Below are 23,929 nucleotides of genomic sequence, written 5' to 3'. Positions count from 1 at the left end.
ATTGAGTGATTTACATGTACCATCGTGGCTTTCCTTTTCAATGGCACTTTATTTGTACATCTATCATGTTTAAAGTGTAAAAACTTGTGCATGTGCCTATGGACCTAACCTATGTGTCTAGGTGCAAACTTACAAGGTTGCAGGATTCGGAAGAATCATATCTAAAAATTTTATTCATTGATGCCATGGTTGAGAAACCATGTTATTATTCATGGTTCGGTCCCCAAATGGAGTTTTACCGAATGCCACTCCTTTATTTGTTTTTATCCTTCTTTCTTTCAAAGACCAAAATCATCATTGAGAACATGTTTCTTGAAGAAACTTCTATCATGTTGGCATTTGAAATTTGTTGAAGCTTTTCTGTTCTTGTACTTGAGTCGATAGACATGTTGGCAAGATGGAATAGTATAGGGAGTTGACTCTTGAGTTCATATCTGGATTTTGGCAAACATGCAATCTCTTCATTTTATAAGGTGGATGGTTGGATTGTGTTTCCTTCAATGATGCATGCCTCTACTGATTTATCTATCTTTGACGATGCATGTAGATTTGTAGTTGCTCTTCTTTCAATCTCTTGGGTTTGGTTCTTTTCATGTGTTGAAAGAATTCCATTTGTGGCTGGGATTTGCTGAAGATCTTGATGTTGAGGAGCATTTGCTAAAACTAGAGAGAGAAATAGCAAAAGCCTACACTTTTTGAGGTCTCCCCACTTTGTGGAGGGACTCATGAGGTCCCCCCACTTTGTGAAGGGATTCATGAGGTTCCCCCACTTTGTGTAGAGACCCAAGAGGTCCCCCCAAAAAGTGGAGGGACTCGTACCTACGAATTGTTTAGCAACCAACATGTATAAATATCTCTCAATGGAATGAAGCTCCCACTCTTTGGGGTTCAGTGTTCAATTCACTTTAGTTTTCATGTGCTTGTTCTCCTTGGGTCCATGCTCCCTCAATGCGATAGCATTCTCTAACCTTGCAATCTCCCATCCTCCACCCTATTGAGGGATCAGCTCAATATCATATGTGAATAGCACTAACTCATATAGAGTGCTATAAAGGAAAGGGTTAGATGCCCTAACCCTAACCCTAAATGGGCTTATATATATTCTACATTTTTAACTAAATCTAGTGTACAGTTAGTCATTTGTGGTGTGCTCTCTAGTTGTACCCTCTCTCCTCATCTCCACTCGTCTCCTCTCCCCTCTTCATATTCTATCATGGTATCAGAGCTCCCTTGCCTTTTGTTGAGGCATTGCGATCCACGTGCATGAGAGTGAGAGTTCTCTTGAGTGTTCTCCGTGAGAGCCCACTTCCAATGAGAGATCTTCATCCATTCTTTGAAAGAAAATTTTCGTCATTTGAGTGAAAATTTCCATCCATTCTTGAGAAATTTCTGATCATTGCTTGAGAGTTTATGATAGTTTCGAGTGAGAGAGATTTTTGTGAGAGAGAAAGGTTCTACTGGTTTTTGCAGAGAGAGTGTTCTATTCTCCAAATATTTTGACAAAGTCAAAAGATTCCATCTCCTAATTTCTATCCACACATGTGGCAAACACTCCTGCATAACATGTGGCACCATAGATTTATGCCACGTGGTACCCCTATCTTCTCTGCCATGTCATAGTGCCACATCATCTTACCACATCACGAAGCTCACATCAGTACTACCACATCATCTTATCTTTACCACATCATCAGGGTTGACCTGTAAGCCAAGTTAGTTCACTTTGATCCTAGCTAGTCAATTTGACCCTGGTTGGGTCAACTTGACCTTGGGTTAGGTCGTTGAAGTGCACTTCATTAGTGCCCAATTAGCAATGCCACATCATCATTTGCATATGGCACTTTCCCTTGCCAGGCACTCTGACCCCTATGCAAGCACACTTTTCACACTGCATGTGAACCCACCTCCCACCTCAGCACAGGGCTTCACACGTACACCTCTTGCTAAGCATAGCTGCCACATCATCACTGCATGTGACTCACCTTGCCACATCATCATTGAGCACTTTGCACCCTTTCTGCCCCTCCACCTAGATCAAGTCATATCTCTTGATCTAGGAAGAATTTGAGGGCGCTCCAAAAAGAAAAATCGCTCGATTTTTTGTGCTCTATGCACTCGTCACATCATGCACACATTTACGCACAAGTATTACTCACTTTTGATCCTCACCAAAAAATCCACTTCTTTCATGCACATCATCCTCTAGATCGATGCATCTGACCCATCACCTAAAATGAACAAAGAAAAGGAATTATTTACTACTTTTTTCATCACTTGACAGTTGGTCTAGATCTAGTTTAGAGTAGATTAGATCATCCATACCAAAGAGAACTCCAAAGCATCCAATCGAAGCCATGCCAAAAAATTCCTAAATAGTTCCTACTTGGAGTCAGTCCCAATGCTCACATGTGATTTCACATAATTATATTACCTGAAACCTGACATTTCATAGTTTAATCAGTAGACTTTAGAGTGTTCAAAGGCTTTGACTGATTAATCAGTGGGTAGATAGCACATGATTTGATTTCGCACACACATGCCCTCATTGTAAAGCCTATTTGGCTATTTTTCTAGCATTGTGCACATCATTTCAATCCTTGTAAAGCCTCTTGGCTATTCCCAACATCATTTGCCACAAGCCTTGTAACAAATTGGATTATATGTATTGCAGCTCTATCTTCACCAACAGTTTAGATTTCACTTGGCACGATCAGTGTTTTGCAATTGATTCAAACATTGATTTCATAAACACTTTGAGTACATTTCTTACGCCATGTCTACGACTAGCAACCTCAATCTGGAGGCATCTGCTAAGCTAGACAACTCTAATTACGGTACATGGAAATACCGAATAGAGGCCATTCTTATACTTCAAGATAAATGGGAGTATGTGGATGGTTCTACACCTAAACCATTGGACAATCCAGCCAGCAGTATCTGTACTCCACCTATTGTCACAGCACCAGTAGTGGAATCTACAGCAAGATCTCGAGCTACATCAATAGTTTTTGCACCATTAGCAGATCCTACCATTGCCTGAGCATTGGCAGAATGGGAAAATAAAGAAAAGTATGCATATCATTTGATCAAGCAGAATGTGCAAGATGTCATGCTAGAACAGCTCAACACATTCAAGTCATTGAAAGAAGCATGGGATATGTTTGCAGCTCTCTACAATTCCAAGAACACTTCTAGGATTCTCACATTGAGAAACCAGATCAACTAGAGTTTTTGTAAAACAGCAGTGAAACCGGTCATGCTTACTTACTCAAGATTAAGGATTACAACAATCAACTCGCAGTAGTAGAGGAGAGACTATGAATCCAGAAAAAATGGTTCAAGTCATCCTGAATGGACTAAGAGAGGGATACAATAATCTAGGCTAGAGTATTGCCATCTAATTACAAATTTTGACTCTGGAAGAACTTCAGTCAGTCTTACTTGGTGAAGAACTCATGACTCAGGCCATTCATGCACATAAGGTCATTCCAATGATCAAGAATTCATAGCTTCAGATAGAAGTAGAGGCAGAGGTAGCAGAGGTAGAGGTAGATCATTCCAGTGAAGTGGTCATCATCAATAACAATATCAGCATCAAAGTCAGAATCAGCATCAGCATCATCCTCAACAACATCACCATCAACAAAGAGAAAATCATTCCAATCGAGGAAGATTCCAAGGACGAGGGAATGCATCCACCAATGTGTTAAACATTCAGTGCAACTACTGTCATAAGTTTGGACACTATGAAAGAGATTGCCACAAGAAGTAGTATGACCAAGGTGGTCAATCTAGTAGTAATCGAGGGAATTTTCAAGGAAGAGGAAATCATTGCAGTGGACATTCTAGTTAGAGTCATTCTACAAATGAACCTGAGATCATGATTCTTGCAAGTGAGGAAATGCAAAATATTGATAGAGTGTATCTTGACACAGATTGTAATTCAAAAGATGATTTCAGTGTCGACAAGCAGATCATGATCCTTGGTACATCGACAGCGATGCATCATCTCATATGGCAAAGCATCAAGAATGGTTCACAGAGATGAAACCGTTAGAAGGTCAGAAGAATGTCATCTACACAACAGATAATACACCAAATCCAGTTCAAGGGAGAGGCATTGTCCCTATGAACAATTTCACTGGTATAAAAGGATTGGTGAAAGATGTACCCTATGTTTCGAAGATCAACAAGAATCTCTTATCTGTAGGTCCAATGATGAAACACAACTATCGAGTCATCTTCAACAGAGAGGATATCAACTAGTAGGAAAAGTAGTCAAGGAAGGACGCTTGTTTAGAATGCTAGCCACAGTACCAGATTTGCATGCCATGTGTCAGCTCAACTGCAACATATGCCACTTTCCACAAAATGGCACAAGAGATATGGACATGTCAATTTCACAAGCTTGATAGAGCTCAGGAATCAAAATATGGCAATTGGAATTCCTAAGCTACAGTTTCTTGGAAAACTTTGCAAAGGATGTTGTTTCGGTAACAAAGGCAAACCAACTTCAACAGAAGCACCTCTCGAGCTATAGGTATTCTTGATTTGATTCAGGTAGATGTATGGGGTTATGCCCAGACTCGCAGCATCAATGGTTCACTTTACTATTGACTTTCATCGATGACTACAACAGATATTGTTGGGTATATGTTTTGAAGGAGAAATCTGAAGTCTTTTCTAGATTTCAAGGATTCAAATCCATGGTAGAAATCCAAATAGGCAGAAAGATCAAAGCCATGAGATCAGATAGAGGTGATGAATAAATGTCTTCAGCATTGATGAACTTTTGCAGAAGTCAGGGCATTCGAAGACAATTCACATGTGTAGATACTCCTTAGTAGAATGCAAGAGTTGAAAGGAATAATGGTACTTTAGCTCTAGCAGATAGTGCGCATTGCTTAGTGAGAAGCATCTTTCGAATCAGTATTGGGAAGAAGCAATAGCCACTGCAAACTACTTGCATAATCGGCTTCTGACCAAACCGATTCAGGGTATGACACCTTATGAAACCGATTCAGGGTATGACACCTTATGAGGCATTCACACTGGACACAAGCCACACATTGGTCATCTCCGCATATTTGGTTGCATAGCATATGCCCACATACATGATGACCATTGCAAAAAATTGGATGCAAAGTCGCGTAAATGCATCATGGTTGGCTACAGTGAAGAAGGAGTGAAGATAGCAAAGCATACAAGTTGTATGATCCCATTAACCACACGATCATTATCTCTAGAGATGTAATCTTTGATGAGGAATTAGACTAGAAAACCTCAAATGCATAGGAGATAGACGCACTGATTACTCAATCATCTATGGAAATGGTTGATGAAGCAGAGCAAGAATTGCCAGAAGCACCTCGAGAAGAACCACAACAACTCAGACGGTCTACTAGGGAAAGCAGGCCTCTAGCCACAAATTGACATATGCTTAGAAAGGCAAACCAATTCAGGTTGAAACCAGCAACTATGCTCTTATGACTACCATCATGGCTACAAAAGAGCCAATGTACTTCGAAGACGCAATTGACAAGCCAGAATGGTAAACTGCTATGAATGAAGAAATGGATGCTTTGTATAAGAACAATACTTGGGAATTATGCAGCCTTCCACTAGGAACGAAGGCCATAGCAAACAAATGGGTATACAAAGTGAAGTACAATCCAGATGAAAGCATCAAAAGATACAAAGCCATACTAGTTGCAAAAGGATTTGTATAGCAATATGATCAAGATTATGATGAGACTTATGCTCCATTAGCAAAGATCGATTCCATATGGTTCTTTATATCACTAGCGACACTTAGTAGAGGGTATGTGTATCAGATCAATGTCAAGAATGCATTTCTCAATGGTTATCTAGATGAGGAAGTCTCCATGCAACAACCAACACGTTATGTTGAACCACCAAAGAAGAATCAGGTTTGCCATCTCAAGAAAAGTCACTATGGCTTAAAGCAAGCACCCAAAAGTTGGTACAACAAAATCAACAAGTATTTTGCTGATCTGGGATACATGAAATCCAATGCATATCATACTCTCTACTACAAAGTTCAAGGGGAATACATTACTATTGCACTTTTGTATGTAGATGATTTGATTATGACACTATTGTCTTGGAATTGAGTTCTAGAGAGATTCAGACAGCACCTTCATGAGTCAGCTCAAATATGTTGATAGTCTCCTAAAGAAGTTTCATATGGCAGATTGCAAGATTGCAGCCACTCCCATGGAACAGAGTTTGAAACTTACTAAAGATTTAGAAAATCCTATAGGCAATGACAGGTACTATCAACAACTCATGGGATCTCTTATATATCTGACTACCACATGGCCAGATATTTGTTATGCAATAAGTTCACTAGCATAGTTTATGGCAAATCCAAAACAGTCCATTGGAATGCAGCCAAAAGAGTCTTGAGATACATCAGAGGTACAAGACAATTTGGGATAGAATGAAGAGGAAGTCATCCAAGGTTGCATGGATACTGTGACAGTGACTATGCCAGAGATCATGAGATGAGGAGATCCACACAGCGATATGCATTTTTCCTTGGTCAAGGTGCTATATCATGGTTGTCAAACAAACAGCCAACCATTTCTTTGTCTTCAACTGAAGCAGAATATAGAGCACTCACTGCAGGTGCATGTGAGGCTATATGGCTCAAAATACTATTGTCAAAAACATATTACTTTGATGAATCAAAGACAACAAAAATATACTGTGATAATAAATCAGCTCAAGCATTGGCCAAGAATCCAATATATCACTCCAGGACAAAGCACATTGATGTCAGAGAGCACTTCATCAGAGAAGAGTGTTACTTGGTGACATCACACTGTAGCATTGTGATAGCAAAGAGAATGTTGCAAACATCTTTACCAAACCACTCAGTAAAGAACTTTTCGAGAAACACCGACAACCTCTTGGTTTGATGTAGAGGAAGGACATTCCCATTAAAGGGGTGTGATGGAATGTAATGCTCAGTACTTCTTCGATTCCCCAGAATCATCATCTTGAGGGAAGGCCTACTTCATGATGTTGATCCTGAAGGAAGGTGTTGAGAGATCAAATCAACATCATCTGATCATATGTGCATAGCACTAACTCATATAGAGTGCTATAAAGGAAAGGGTTAGATGCCCTAATCCTAACCCTAAATGGGTTTGTATATATTTTGCATGTTCAACTTAATCTAGTGTACAATTAGTCATTTGTGGTGTGCTCTCTAGATGTGCCCTCTCTCCTCATCTCCACTCTTCTCCTCTCCCCTCTTCATATTTTGTCACCCCCTTCCTCTCCTCTTCCTCCCTCCTCCTCTCTCCTCCTCCTCCTCCTCCCCCCCCCTCCCATCCTCCTCCCTCCTCCTCTTCAAAAAAGAACTCAAGACTACATTTCAGATCATATGTCACGATTGATGACATGATAATTGCCAGAAGGAATTAAAGATGACCAGCTAGATGCTGCTTTGTTTCAAATTGATGTTGATCAATGAGAGCCGACTAAAGCGCTACTACATCAACACGCAAGACATCCTTGACAATAATGAAGATTTGGGAGCCCCAAATATTTCCTAGCTAGCATTAGATTGTATCACGAGTGCTCACTGGCATATATATATTTTTGCACATATAGGTAAGTTCAATCGATTTGAACCTAGGGCTTAAAGGTGATGACTAATTCCTATCAAATTAAGCATATAAGAGGAATTCCCACATCACTAGACTTGCATAGAGAACCACATGTTTCAAGCACCATGAACAAATTGCACAAATAAAAGCCCCAAGAGATACTTGCTTTGGTCAGGTCTCTATGGTTTTGGCAAGAGGTGCCAAGTGTGGGACATTGTATCCCTTACATGTATCAGGGGTGTCTGATCATGTTGCAATAACTGAGCTGCCAAGTACTTCTTTGTGGCATTGCTAGTTGGGGCATATGAGACAGAGTGGAATGAAACTTTATGCCATTTGGGTTAGTACCGATTTGAGTTTTTCTAATTTTGAATATTGTGAGCAATGTTCTATGGGAAGCATACTAAATCATCCCATAAAATAAGGGGAAAGAAAGAGCTTGAAAGGCTTGATTTGGTGCATTCAGACGTATGTGGTCTCATGCCTACACGATCATTAGGCACGATCATTAGGCGGGGCTGAATACTATGTGACATTCATTGATGATGCAGGTAGGAAAGTATGGGCAAGTATGGGCTTATGCTATAGCTCAGAAGAGCGATGTGCTGCAAGTATTTTAGAAATGGCTGGCTTTGGTTTAAAATCAATTAGGTAGAATGCTTAAATGCCTACGGCCTGACAATGGTGGAGAGTATCTCTCTCATGACTTTTACCATTTCTGTGATACTCGTGGGATTAAGCGGAGCTCACGTCTCCTCATACTCCCAAGCAAAATCCAATTGCAGAACATATGAACTGCACCATTCACAAAAGGTTGCAATGTATGCTTTCCAATAATGCAAGCCTTTTTGGTAAATTTTAGGCTGAGGGAATGAAGACTACAATGCATGTGATCAATAGATCACTTAGTAAGAGTTTGGATGGTAGTATTCCTGAAGAGGCATGGAGTGGCAAGAAGCCCTCTTACTCTCATATGCATATATTTGGGTGTGAGGCATATGCACATATGCCAAAAGAGCTTCGAAAGAAGCTAGATCCTAGCATCTTTCTGGGTTATGGTGAAAGTAAAGAAGATCATACGAAGCCATGTTGTGGTCTTTAATGAGAAGAAGATGCATAAGACACCCATGAGGGATGTGGAAATGAGGAGAATCACTTTCAAGGATGTGAATCCACCTGCATATGTTAATAGTAGACACTATCAACATATGTGGTCTTCAATGAAAAGAAGATGCATAACTAATTTGACAAGGATTTAAATGAGGAAAATAATGAAAAATAATTTAGTAAAGAAATTGATTGAGCTTGAAGTTAATAAAGAAATTGATTGCTTGAACCATTTAGCAACCAAATGGGCCTTGTACTTAGGCACATCATCACCTATGACCTTCATCTTGTAGACCATTTACATGGCAATGCTTTCTTTCCATGTGGCCAAGAAATCGAGTCCCAAGTCTTATTCTTCATGAGTGAACTCATCTCTAATTGCCTAGCATACTCCCACTTGCGCTGATCCTTGCACATCATAGCCTCTCTGTATAGCAAGAAGGCTCCCCGCAATCAGTAAGCATCACATAGTCTGCCCCTGGAACAAATCTCTCAAGATACTCTAGTTGACCTTCTCAAGGGAATTTCAGCTTGCTGTCCCACTTGCATATCAGCCAGGACCATCATATCCACCAATGGATGATCCATCATCTGCCCTTGATTGTGTACCTATCATTGCATAAATAGCATGGTGTCTACTATCAACATATGCGGGTGGATTCACATCCTTGAAAGTGATTCTCCTCATTTCCCCATCCCTCATGGGTGTCTTATGCATCAACATATGCGGGTGGATTCACATCCTTGAAAGTGATTCTCCTCATTTCCACATCCCTCATGGGGTGTGGACTTTGATGAGATCTTCTCTATGGTTGTGAAGATGACCACACTAAGATGTGTTCTTGGACTTGTGGTAGCAAAGGATATGGAGCTTATATATAGATGGATGTCAAGATGGATTTCTTACAAGGGGATTTGCATGAGGAAATTTACATGGTATAGTCGGAAGGCTTTGTAGAAAAGGGCAAAGAAGATTTGGTTTGCAAGTTGAAAAAGAGTCTTTATGGCCTTAAGCAAGCACCTAGAGAATGGTATCACAATTTTGATGCTTTTACGTGATCCCAAGGTTTTAGAAGAAGTGAGATTGATCACTGCCTCTACACTAAAAGGGCTAAGGATAATAGCCTGATACTACTGGCACTTTATGTGGATGATATGCTATTGGCTAGCAAGAATACTTATGAGCTGGATTTATTGAAGTCCAAGTTGCATGAGGCCTTTGACATGAAGGATTTGGGACCTGCAGGTCATATTCTTGGTATGCGCATCACGCGTGACCGGAGTAGGAAACTCTTTTGGTTTTCATAGAAGGAGTGTGTTACAAAAGTATTAGAGCATTTCAATATGAAGGGGGAAAGGCAGTAAGTACTCCATTGCCTCCATATATGAAATTGATTCAAGCAAATAGTCCCAAATCAAATGAGGAGAGGGCCATGATGGCCAAGGTTCCTTATGCATTAGTAGTTAGGAGTCTTATGTATGCTATGATAGCTACTAGGCCGCACATTTGGTGGCTAATCCAGGAAAGAGGCATTGGAAGTCAATTAAATGCATCATGAGGTACATGAAGAGTACCAAGGAGATGTGCATCTGCTTTGTCAGAGGAGAGATGTGTGTACTTGGGTACATAGATTTAGACTATGAGGTCATGTGGATAGCAGAAGATCCACTTCTAGTTATGTGTTCATCTTTGCAGGTGGTGCAGTGTCGTGGATGTCTCATGCACAGAAGTTTGGTGCTTTGTCTACCACAGAGGCCGAGTATGTTTTGCAGCCATAGAGGGTTGCAAGGAGGCTATATGGCTTGATCGGCTAGTGGGATATTTAGGGATTCATATAATGTGCCGACATTGTATAGTGATTCCATGAGTGCTATTCAGCTAGCACAAAATCCGGTCTTTCATGCAAAGACCAAACACATTGAGGTCAGGTACCATTTCATCAGGGAGGTACTTGAGGACAAGTGCATAGATATTGCCAAGGTTCATACAGATGATAACCCTGCAGATATGCTGACGAAGAGTCTACCTAGTCAGCGGTTTAATTATTGTCATGTATTGATGGGCATTGGATAGTATGTCCACTGGTTGTTCTCCCTTAAAGGCACATTGGCCTTTAAGTGGGAGGTTGTGGGGGTTAAAGGCCACACCTTAACCTCGATTATGTACAAAAATCAAACACATATATATATGGATGACATAGAAGATTAGGGTGTTCAGCACCTACCAAAAATTGTGTGGCTCTCTTTTGGCTTTCCCTCTCTCTCACCTTCTTCCATTCCACTCCCATTGTTGAGATCTCTCATCATCGATGTACATGCCTGAATTTTTTCAAAAATGGCCTCCACCACGATGGTGGCATTGCAAGCATGCATAAAAGCCATCCCGAGGATTGAAAAAGATATCCAATCTAAGATTTGGAATAGCACAAGAGTCTACACTAATGCATATTGGGTTGTCAATTCGGATTTTGAGGTGAGGATAAATTTACCAGAAAAAATATATTCTGTCTTTACAACTAATATAGGCAAATGTTATGAGAATATCCCACCGGATGAGGATTTAGGACTAAATAAGATCATGTTTGAGGTGATATCATGGGCTTTTGATAAGCAAGGTTTAAAACTTCATGCAATACTTCTTTATGAATACTTGATGGGAAGTCCTCCTCTTCGGATAGTAGCCACCCTTCTACCCCTACTGCAACAATCACCGTCCTCAAGATATAATTCCAAGACAAATCCAACATTGAAGCTGACAACGGCTTCCAAGAGCAACAAAGATTTGCCCGAAGAATATGTGGTCTACCTTCAATCTATTCTACCCTATCTCACCACTCTCTTTTCTGATGTTCTCACATCCTCCCTAGCTCCAATAAAATCCTTTGTACCTTTCGTGAAATCCATGCTGGCCCATCTTCCAAGAGTCTAAATCCTACCATCCAATAACACCTAACTTTTTCCCACCTCTTGTATATTCTTACATCAAAGATTATCAAGCTACCTTGCTCTTCCTCCACTTTCCACCAACATCCCTGCTTCCCTCGTCTCTAATCCACTACTTGCTTCGAACTCATGTTTATCCCATATGACCTCTTCCTCTCCCGTGAGACCACATATTCCTCATATCCCAATTGAATTTCCAATGGAAGGCGCCATCAATGATTCCAACAATGAGCTTCATGATTTGGATAATCAAAATTGAACACCCACATAGGACTTGAATAAGGATACAGATAGGATTCCCATTCCTAGTAATCCCATCGGGCATTTTGGAGGCAATTCAAGATTCCCATGCACATTCGCCAAGCGCAAATCACATCAGACATAAGTGACAAATTGGAGCCACAACCTGTATTGGAGACCAAAATTTCTCAAAGAAAAGTATCTTCTTGAGTAGTTACATTCTCCTTGCAATTGGCTCCTAAAAAATAGATACTCCAAGGTCAAAAGGACAAGCCAAGAAACACATACCAGAGCCTTGGACAAACACGCATCACAAATGTGAGGTAGTTATGACAAAACACATAAGGAAAGATCCAAATATGGTGACACTCTAGTAGTAATCGTGGAGGTGTCCCCATCATTGATGACCATCTACCCACACTCAGTTTCAACCCAAATCAATAGATAGATGCTCAAACAGCCAGTCGCCTCTTTCAATGAACCATATCTCTTCAAGCGGGGTATATATGTTTGTTTGAAGAAATGGTTGATACTGGCTTCTTAAACACCAAGAAAACAATCTATAGTGTTTGTGGATTACAAGGAAAATATTGACAACAAGCTTGATCCATCTATCACTGATGCCATCTTTACCATAGTCATTGTGTCAAAACTACCACATCACAACATTGTCTGTAGACTCAACCATAACTCAAGGATGGGTAATAAAAGAGGTCTGGGGAGTTGCTATAACCCTGTGGCAACAAGGTCTAGAAGTTCAATGTAGAGCAACAAAGATGAGATCATTGTGTGTGTAGAGTAGCACCAAATCTCTGCTTGTTGAGCCTAAAAGATGGTATGATAAATCTACTGCTTGTAATATCTTGAGCCAAAAAGATGGCATGGTGAATATAAAAGGATGAAGATAGCCAAAATCCACTCTCAAAAAGATCCAATCATACTTGCAAAATCAAGATCTATAGAGAGAAATACTAAACTTGGGAGAGAAGCATTAAAAGCCTACACTTTTTAAGGTCCCCCAAAAAGTGCAGGGACTTAAGAGGTTGACCCACTTTGTGGAGGGACTCAAGAGGTTCTCTCACTTTGTGGGGGGACTCAAGAGGTTCCCCCACTATGTGTAGAGACCCAAGAGGTCCCCCCAAAAGGTCAAGGACCCCTTGTCCAAGAGGTCCCCTATAAAAGAGGTCCTACCTTTGAGGTACCTCCGAATTGTGTAGAGAGCAACATGTTTAAATATCTCTCAATGCAATGAATCTCCCACTCTTTAGGGTTTAGTGTTCAAGCTCACTATTGTGTTCATGTGATTGATCTCCATTGCATTCATGCTCCCTTATAGTGAGCTTACACAATTGTGTTCTAGCATGCCCTTCCCCTTGCACTCCCTACCCTTGTACTCTTTAATCCTATCTCCTCCCCCTCCCGCTTCCTCCTGCTCCTCTCTTATTCATCCTTCTTCCTCATCCCTTCTTCCTCCTCCCTCCTCCCTCTCCTCCTTCCTCAACCCTTTACCCCTTGAAGTCACAAAGGAGACTAGCTCTCCACTCCTCGACCTGAACCCTACAACCCTCTTTAAACCTTGGAACTCCTCATTAGCTATCTCACCCTTTTGACACTTGCAACCCCCTTCTAAACCCTTAAACTCCAATGGAGGCAATATCCTCCACCCATCATTGTGATTATGCCCTTTTTCTCACCCACACGGATATGAGATTTGCTTTCCATGCTTTATCCTACACCTCTCACCAAAATATGACCCAAGGACCTATGCTACAATGAGCAACACCACAACTATAGGTGACCAACACCCTCGGAACTTGGACTTGGGAGAGACAATGACAACATCCTCTATTAGAAATCAATGCTCCATTATCATGTAGCAATGTGGGTATTGTCTAGCTTTACTTTGTAAGCCTTGCTTTATGACGAGAAGGACGTGAGTAGCATAGATGCCCTATACATCCTAGCTTGGATATTGGATGGAGGTCGAGTGTGGCTTGGTGGTTAGAGGTATGTGCGTTAATTGAGTTAATGCCCTAGCTTGAGGGTCCCAAGGGGCTGTTGGCCCCCTTGCTAGAGCTTTGTGAGTGAGGATCCATAAAGCAAATAAAATGAAAAAAACCTTAGATCTACCCACCAAAATTTATAAAAAATAAGCACGAATAAGGCATTAAGCAACCATTAACAATTGTATAAATTGAGTGGTGTTGCAAAATATGTAAACAAAAAGCTTTATGGATGTGTTTTGTAGGTGTGTTGATATAGCAATGAATACCTTCTAGATGTGTCTTATAAGTGTGCTTTGTAGATGTGTTGATATCGACATGAAGCTTTATTCAAACATGTTGGGGGATTACAAAAGGTCTAAGGACACTATCTAAAGTGTAAGCAAGTCATGGGTAAGCTATAAATGGATCATAAATGATCCAACACTAAAGAAAAACAATCACATATGTACCAAAAAAGCAATCCAAATGCTCACAAGGTGAGTTGAAATAGCTTGAGAATCAATTGGAAACTTCAAAACTAAAGGTCGATGAGTAACAAAAATAATTAAAAACCATTTTAAGCTCCCAAAAGCACATGGGGAAGTATAAACACAACTAGAATCGCTTTGACCCTACCTCTCTCTATTGTAGGCAAAGCATATGTTGAATTTTTCTCTAGCCACCTGCTATTTTGGATATTTTTCGAATGTAGGTGAGGCCTTTTGTGGGGGTTAAAGGTCACTGTGCCTTTACCCCGGTTATGTACAATACTCAAACACATATATAAATGAATGAAAAAGAAGATTAGGGTGTTCTGCACCCACCAAAACTTGTGTGGCTCTCTGTCTCTCTCTCTTCCTCTTCCGTTCTTGCTTCCATTGAGAGCACTCTCAAATGGTCTGAAAAGGAGTTTTTCAACATTAAAAAGTTTGATGGGACAAACTTTTCTTTGTGGAAAGAACAGATAAGGAATGTGCTTATTCAAAAGAAGCAGATTAAACCCTTGGTAAGGATTGAAGCTAAGCTTGCAAATATGTCTGAGGATGATTGGAATGAGTTGGATGCATTAGCAAAGTCTACTATTAGACTTCATCTTGCAGAGTCAGTTTATTTCACAGTAGTAAATGAGCAGACTACGGAAGATTTGTGGAAGAAACTGTGCCCCACTTATGAGAAGGAAACTGCCTCTAATAAAGTTTACCTCATGAAGATGTTGTTTGAGTTGCAGATGAAGGAAAGGGTCTCCATTGCTTCTCACTTGAATGAAATCAATATTATTTTCAGCCAGCTTCAGGTTCAAAGATGAATTTTGATGCAGAGACTAAGGTAATATTTCTCTTATGTTCATTGCCATCCTCATGGGATACCTTCCGTATAATTGTCAGTAACTCTACACCTAGTGGAGTACTGAAATTTGATGATGTTGTGGGTAGCTTGTTAGCCGAGGAGATTAGACGGAAGTCTATGGATGGCAACAAGCAGGATGCAAACTTAAATGTGCAAAGGGGTAGATCACAGTTCAAGGGGAAGTCCCAAGAAAGAGGGAAGTCTCGTAGCAAATCCAGGGCATGGAACATTGAGTGTTACCACTGTGGTAAGAAGGGCCATATGAAAAAGGATTGCTATAAGCTAAAAAGAGAGCAAAAGGATAAGAAAAAGAATGCAAATTGGGGTGCAAATCAAAAGGAAGAGAGTCCAAGGGAGGACAAAGGAAAAGTGAAGATCGAGGAGATCAATGCAGTCACACATGATAGTGACAATGACATTCTCTTCATGTCTAGTTTATTTGCAGAGTTGCTTACCACTTCAGATGATGCATATTCCTAGGATTGGATTTTGGATTCTGGTACTTCATTCCATGTTACTCCCCATAGGGAATGGTTCTCCACTTATGACAGTGGAAAGACAGGTTGTGTGCATCTTGGAAATGACTATGCATGTGACATAGTGGGAGTAGGTGACATAAAGTTTTCTTTTGCAAATGGGTCTGCATTTATTTTGAAACATGTGAGACATGTGCCTAAGTTGACCAAGAGTCTTATTTCAGTGGGTCAACTAGATGATGCTGGTTTTCACACCACTTTTGGCTTTCAGAGTTGGAAAATTCAAAAGGGCTCTATGCTTTTGGCCAGGGGTGCCAAGTGTGGGACTTTGTATCCCTTACATGTATCATGGGTATTTGATCATGTTGTTGCAATAATCGAGCAGCCAAGCACTTCTTTGTTGCATTGTAGGTTGGGGCACATGAGCCAGAAGGAATGAAACTCTTATGCCAGTTGGGTTATGTACCGCATTTGAGTTTCTCTGATTTTGAATTTTGTGAGCACTGTCTCTATAGAAGCAGACTAAATCAGCCCATAAAAGAAGGGGAAAGAAAGAGTTTGAAAAGCTTGATTCGGTGCATTCAGACGTATGTGGTCCCATGCCTACACGGTCATTAGGCGAGGCTGAATACTATGTGACATTTATTGATGATGCAACTAGGAAAGTGTGGGCTTATGCTATAGCTCGGAAGAGTGATGTGTTCTAGGTATTTCAGAAATGGTTGGCCTTGGTTGAGAATCAGTCAGGTAGAAAGCTTAAATGCCTACAGACTGACAATGGTGGAGAGTATCTCTCTCATGACTTTCAGCATTTATGTGATACACATGGGATTAAGAGGGAGCTCACATCCCCTCGTACTCCAGAGCAAAATCTAGTTGTAGAAAAGATGAATCGTAACATTCAAGAAAGGTTGCAATGCATGCTTTCCAATGCAAGTCTTTCTGGTGGTTTTTGGGCTGAGGCAATGAAGACTACAGTGCATGTGATCAATAGATCACCCAATAAGAGTTTGGATGGTGGTATTCCTGAAGAGGCATGGAGTGGCAAGAAGCCCTCTTACTCTCATTTGTGTATATTTGGGTGTGAGGCATATGCACATGTGCCAAAAGAGCTTCGAAAGAAGCTAGATCCTAAGTCTAGGAAATGCATCTTTCTGGGCTATGGTGAAAGTGGAGAGAGGGGCTATCATCTCTGGGATCCAGAAGCAAAGAAGATCATACGCAGCCATGATGTAGTCTTCAATGAGAAGAAGATGCATAGGGCACCCATGAGGGATGTTGAAATGAGAAGAATTACTTTCCAGGATGTGAATCCACCTGCATATGTTGATAGACAGCAAGTTGTCCATGCACCAAATGTGCAAGAAATGGTACCACCAAGTACTCCCACAGGTATACAATCAAGGGTAGATGATGGATCATCTATTGGTGGAAATGATGAGCCAAATGTGGCTGATATATGCAGGTGGGACAGCAAGCTGAAATACCCTTGAGAAGATCATCTAAATTGTCTAGACCACCTGATAGGTTTGTTCCAGGGGTAGACTATGTGATGCTTACTGATTGCAGGGAGCCTTCTTGCTACAGAGAGGCTATGATGCGCGAGGATCAACGCAAGTGGGAGTATGCTATTCACTTATGAAGAATAAGACTTGGGACTTGGTTTCTTTGCCACATGGAAAGAAAGCATTGCCATGTAAATGGATCTACAAGATGAAGGTCACAGGTGATGATGTGCCTAAGTATAAGGCCCGTTTGGTCGCTAAAGGGTTCAAGCAAGAGAAGGATGTGGACTTTGATGAGATATTCTCTCCGGTTGTGAAGATGACCACACTTAGATGCATGCTTGGACTAGTGGCAACAGAGGATATGGAGCTTATGCAGATGGATAAAGACAGCTTTCTTGCATGGGGATTTGCATGAGGAGATTTACATGGTGCAACCGAAAGGCTTTGAAGAAAAGGGCAAAGAGCATTTAGTTTGTAAGCTGAAAAAGAGTCTCTATGGTCTTAAGCAAGCGCCTAGAGAATGGTATCAAAAGTTTGATGCTTTCATTCGGTCCCGAGGATTTAGAAGGAGTGAAATTGATCACTGCCTCTACACTAAAAGGGCTAAGGATAATAGCCTGATAATCCTGGCACTATATGTGGATGATATGCTATTGGCTAGCAAGAATACTTATGAGCTAGATGCATTAAAGGCCAATTTGCATGAGGCCTTTGATCTGAAGGATTTGGGACTTGCAGGTCATATTCTTGGTATGCGCATCACGCGTGATCGGAGTAGGAAACTCCTTTGGCTTTCGCAGAAGGAGTATGTTAGAAAAGTATTGCAACGTTTCAATATGGAGGGGGGGAAGGCAGTGAGTACTCCATTGCCTCCATATGTGAAACTGAGTCATACAGATAGTCCCAAATCAGATGAAAAGAGGGCCATGATGGCCAAGGTTCCTTATGCATCAGCGGTTGGGAGTCTTATGTATGCTATGATAGCTACTAGACCAGACATTGCATTTGCAGTGGGAGTTGTTAGCCGGTATATGGCTAATCGAGGAAAGAGGCATTGGGAGGCAGTTAAGTGCATCATGAGGTACATGAAGGGTACCAAGGAGATGTGCATCTATTTTGGTAAAGGGAAAGTCGAGTGGTACACATCGCCCAATGATGGTTTTGTAATTTATGGGACCCGCCTGGTTCAAAGGGAGGCGAAGCGATGAGAGCCTCTCAGGAGAAATTCCTTTGATTGTGAGCCCTTCAGGCGAGGTGGCAAACAAAAGGCCACCGAAAGGCCAAACCTTGCTTGACCCTTGCAATCGGACTACACACATAGGCAAAGGTCAGCTAAGATCCGGCAACCAATGAAATGCTGCCCTCAACCTCACAGAAGTGTGCCCGTAAATGCGGCAAGGTCCGGCAAGGTCTTGAATACTTCATGCAAGCATGTGGCCATTAATCGGGTAGGCACCTTAAATCGGAAATGAAACTGAAGGCATACCATGTGCCCACAGAGTAAACAACTATTTACTTACACAACTATTCGCATTCCCTATGCTCCATGGGCAGCATGGGGCAAGCCAGGGAGGCACTCGAGGATTACTCCAAGTACTTCAAAATGTTTGCGTTCACGTACTACAGAAGCACCCACACATCCTGGCAATGTAATTTTTTGGACATGCGCTCAAGTACGGAGCAATGTACTTCACAAATCACTCCACAATTGCTGTCTGGACCAAATGATTTGCTCAAGTCCAGAGTCGACAATGATTTGCTCTGAGCTTGTTGCGAAGCTCGACAGACAAAACCCAAGTTCTCCAGATTTTTTGAGTAGACATGTTGGACAAAAGGGAGTCCGGAAGCAGGGGATTGCTCGGTCAGGCCCGGTCAAATGGTGAAGAGCGTAGGAATGTGACATGGCCGGCTTGAGGTCTAGAGTACAGGTGAATACGTCTAAAGCACAAGCGTTGCAAGGGAACATTGATTGGGAGAGGCTTAGCTTAGAGGCTGTAATTGCGTCTTTGGAGAGGATTCCCCATCTGCCTTCGGTTGACCGCTTTTGTTACATTTTGCATCAGTGCAGAAAAGGTAAAAATGTGGCATATGCCAAACGCTTGCATGCCCACATTTGCAAAAGTGGGCTGGAAGCTGAGAGATCTCTTGGAAACTACCTCGTGCCAATGTTGGTGGAAGTTGGAAGCATGTGCGATGCTCAGCTCATTTTTGACAAGTTAGTTGATCGAAATGTGTATTCTTGGACTTCTCTCCTCAGGGGTTATATTGAATGTGGAGAATCACAGCATGCCCTTAACCTGTACGGGAAAATGCTTGAGGATTGTGTACTACCTAGCAAGTGTACGTTTGTGGCCCTACTGAAGGCTTGTGCTAGGCTGAAAGATGCTGAAAGGGGCCGAGATTTACATGGTGAGATTGCCAGAAGGGGTTTGGAAATGGATTCTTGTGTTGGCAACATATTGGTCGACATGTATGCCAAATGTGGCTCTCTTGCGAAAGCAAGGGAAGGGTTTGACAAGCTTGCAGTTCGAGATGTTGTCTCGTGGACTGCACTCATCTCAGGATACGCGAAACAGGGGCTTGGTGAGGAAGCGCTGAACTGTTTTGAACAGATGAAATTGGAGAGTGTCTCTCCAAATGCTCTAACGTTTGTTTGTATCTTGAAAGCTTGTGGCTGCATTGGAGCCATAGACAAAGGACAAGAAATACATGCTGACATTGCCAGAAATGGGTTGGAAAGAGGCCATATTGTTGGCAACGCATTGGTTGATATGTATGCCAAATGTGGCTCCCTTGCAAAAGCAAGAGACTTGTTCGACAAACTTCTGGTTCGAGATGTGGTCTCATGGACTGCATTAATCGCAGGATATGCAGACCACATGCGTGGTGATGAGGCACTGAACTGTTTCAAACGGATGCAATTGGAGGGCCTGTCTCCAGATGCTCTTACGTTTGTTTGCAGCTTGAAAGCTTGTGGCACGATAGGAGCCATAAACAAGGGACTAGAAATACATGTAGCAATTGCCAGAAAGGGATTGGAAGGAGACCTTTTTGTAGGCAACACATTGGTCGATATGTATGCCAAATGTGGCTTGCTTGCAAAAGCTCAGGAAGTGTTTCATGGGCTTCCAGTTCGAGATGTAGTCTCCTGGAATGCACTAATTGCAGGATATGCTGAACATGGGCTTGGGGAGGAAGCATTGAACTATTTTGAAAAGATGCTGGTAGAGGGTGTCTCTCCGAATGCTCTCACGTTTGTTTGCAGCTTGAAAGCAAGTTGGAGCATAGGGGCCATAGACAAAGGCCAAGAAATACACGATGAGATTGCTAAAATGGGATTGGAAAGAGATCCTTTTCTTGGCAATGCTTTGGTGGATATGTATGCCAATTGTGGCTTGCTTGCAAAAGCATGGGAGGTGTTTGACAGGCTCTCAATTCGAGATGAGGTCTCATGGAATGCACTAATCGCAGGATATGCCCAGCTAGGAAAAAGTGAAATTGTTTTTAATATGTTTGAAAGAATGAGAGGAGAAGGCACAATGCCAACCGGAATCACATTGCTTAGCATTCTTACTGTATGCAGTCATACTGGTCTAGTGGATGAGGGCCAGAAGTACTTTGAGGCTATGAGCAAAGAGTATGGCATCATTCCAACTATTGAGCACCACAATTGCATGGTTGATCTCCTGGGCCGAGCAGGCCAAGTAGACGAGGCGATAGCAATTGTGAAGAGGATGCCTTTCCATCCTAATCTTGTGGCATGGCATACATTGTTGGGTGCTTGTCAAAAGTGGGGTAATGTGGAGCTTGGAAGACAGGCCTTTGAACATGCAGTGCAATTGGATGACACAGATGCTTCAGCTTATGTCCTGATGTCTAACATTTATGCAGATGCTGAGATGCATGAGGATGAGAAGCAGGTTCAGGCAATGAGAGTAAAAGCACATGTGTTGAAGGAGCCAGAACAGAGTTGGTGGACTGACGTCGGTGGAATTGTGCATTCATATTTGATGGGGTTACAGGACCTACCCAAGGCAGAGATTTATATGCAAAGGTAAAAGATCTCTCTTTTGAAATGGTGAAGGTATGGATTTCATCACAGGGCACGTCTAAAAAGATGGGCTATGTAGGCAGACTACAAAGATGGCAACTGTGAATATACCCATGGGGACACCTAGATGTGCCAAATTTCTCCATCTTTGTAAGGACTACCGTGAGGCCACTCAAGGATAGAGCAGCAAATTATCCTTGTAGTAAATACTACAATCATGGGAACACAGATGAGTTGGACTCCGAGAATTTCTGCCTGATAAAGTTTGTGTTTCAGTTGCCTCTATACAATAGTGAATCTGTCATTGTAAACAAGTTGGTGTGATTTCTGAACACAGCGTTCTGGGAAATCAAGTCTGCAATCTCTTAAAACTAGCAGACCTCCAAAGTTTTGTGATTCCTGCAAATTACAGGTTGTGAATATTTGTTCACTTTTGTCCATGGATATGGTGCTTGCAGTTTCTCTTAAAACAGACTTCTCCCATCCCATTTAACTCCCTTGTGATGTCCATGCTATCCTGTTGGAATTTCTGCACATCATCAGCTTTATTTGAAATGAACAATCTAGAACATATAATGCATGATCACACCATTAACAGAGCAGGAATGATCATGCCAACACAGGTTCAATACTCCCAACTTAAGGTAGTACTAGAATAAAGCCCTGGATGTGTGAATCTGCCCTATTATCTTCATTGTTAGCTAACTCTTGGAAGGGACCATCTTACAGGAACTGGGAAGATGTTAAATGGAATAAGCTGTGCACCTTCAGGGAGCTCAACGTCAGTCAACTCGCTGCCAAGTACTCAAGTGAACCCCTCATGCTGCTATGTGTTTTTAAAGTAGTATTTACTCTGATGACACGCCAAATACATTGTGGTTGGTTATGCTCAAATTCAACTCAACTTCAAGTGGCTTTAACATGAAGTCAACCGATCATTTTCTATTTATTTTCCTCCTGTATTTCCCAAATCAGGCATTCCAAGTATCCTCCTGTTGGATTTTAGATGGTCACCTACCCATTTGTAAGCCCCCATATGAGGAGCGCGTGGGGGAGGTGGACCAGCAAAACATGGGGCTGCCACATGGGCATCACATAGGCTGCCATGTACCTGGCTTGGTAGAGACTCCCTGGACAGAATCTGTATGGAAAGTCCACGTGTCAAATGCAGCAGTTCAGTGCAGTCTGTAGCAGACCTGGAGGCCTGGGACGGGGCGTCAACATCTTGGGATCTCATAGGAACTTTAAGGGGGTCTGGCACATCTGTACGAACAGGTTTGGAGGCCTGCAGGAGGCTTCAAGGAGCTGGAACAGATCCAGCAGGAGGAGGGACAGCTGGGCAGGAAAGGCAATTGTCTGGCAGTGTATTAGAAATTGACAATAGAGGTATCCACAGAGGAAGACTAATAAAGCCCAGGAACTCACACAGTGGTGTTACTATCTGTGGAATCCAAAACTTCCTTTTTTATGTGTACTCAGCATAGATTTGCAGAAAGCAAGTAAATCGTCATTGCACAGGAGAGATATAGGACCAACAAAACTTATATTTCCGTCCACAATGCACAAGCCTGAAGGTGTGTTTGTGGGGCACGACGACGAGACCCACCTATGCTCATAGGGAGCACGCAAGCTGAGTGTATTAGGAGTGCCACAGAGGTAGGAGAACAACTGTTTTGTTTATGCACAGGGGTGCACATCTACATAGCACTCTGCTACTAGAGGGTGACACACTGGACAATGCTTTTGGATTGGATCCTCCCGGAGAGGCACTTGTATGGCAGTACTTGACCTGGTTACTTGACCTCCTTGCCGCTCCAAAATGCAGCCAATCTGTGAGACCCAAGCTCCCCCTTTGATGCATCCTCCTTGCTGCTCCGAAAGGCAGCCAATCTGTGAGACCCAAGCTCCCCCTTTGATCCGTCCTCCTTGCTGTTCTGATAGTCAGCCTAAAGACATCTTCTGGGCTTTGTCTGCAGCACTCAACCTCCTCCTTGCAACTCCTAGTCCTCCTGGATGAGTGACGAGCCCAAATGGCTCTCTTTCTATAGGGCCATAGGCCCTCCAAATAGACAGACCCAAACAAGCCAACCCACGAGACTGGGGGGCTGACAGTAGGGTCTGCTTCATACGCAGCCAACAGGCTGCCAAGTGACCATGCCTGGCCACGTGGCAGTCTGCCGATGGCCCAAGCGCTGTCCAAATCAGGGTCTTTTCCAGGCCCATTCTAGGTCGTACCTGGTATCAGAGGTTTGTCGGCAGTTCAGGAGTGTGGAGCTTAAAGACAAGGACCTTGTTAAAGGATGACCTTGATTCAAAGCTCTATGGGATCATCTTCTACATCTGAAGGACTATGCCCTTGCAAGAAGAAGCTAGACTTAGGTTCAGACAGGTGTACGACTCTCTCTCTTTCAATTCATTGTCATGGCTGCCAGGTATCCGCAGCTCTCGAATTTTGGAAAAATGGGCAAGTTGGATGGGACAAATTAACCCCTATTGAAGATGAAGGTCAGGAGCCAACTGATGAATGCGGAGGCTCTGCTGATAATCATTGGCACCACTATGGATTCGGGGCTACCTCAATCCAGTCGACGGGCATCTCCTTTGCGAAGTGGAGCCTCAAGGCGGAGCTTGA

General features: G+C 42.2%; 1 protein-coding gene across 1 annotated transcript in view; it reads left to right on the top strand.

Moving 5' to 3' along the window:
• The window catches only part of LOC147904769 (pentatricopeptide repeat-containing protein At3g09040, mitochondrial-like), a 38,538-nt gene extending 16,274 nt beyond the window's left edge, over positions 1–22,264 (top strand). Inside the window, exon 2 of the mRNA XM_087388333.1 lies at positions 19,320–22,264. Within this exon, the coding sequence (XP_087244459.1) occupies positions 19,320–21,304 (1,985 nt within the window). The 3' untranslated portion in view covers positions 21,305–22,264. The remainder of the gene's footprint in view (positions 1–19,319) is intronic.
• The last annotated feature ends 1,665 nt before the right edge of the window (positions 22,265–23,929 follow it).

Source organism: Dipteris shenzhenensis, chromosome 2 (genome assembly GCF_047967505.1).
Source record: "Dipteris shenzhenensis isolate YYH24624 ecotype China chromosome 2, Dip_SZ_1.0, whole genome shotgun sequence".
In the NCBI taxonomy this organism is placed as follows: Eukaryota; Viridiplantae; Streptophyta; class Polypodiopsida; order Gleicheniales; family Dipteridaceae; genus Dipteris; species Dipteris shenzhenensis.
Note: the sequence above shows the minus strand (reverse complement) of the source record. Positions and strands in the feature narration are given on the sequence as shown.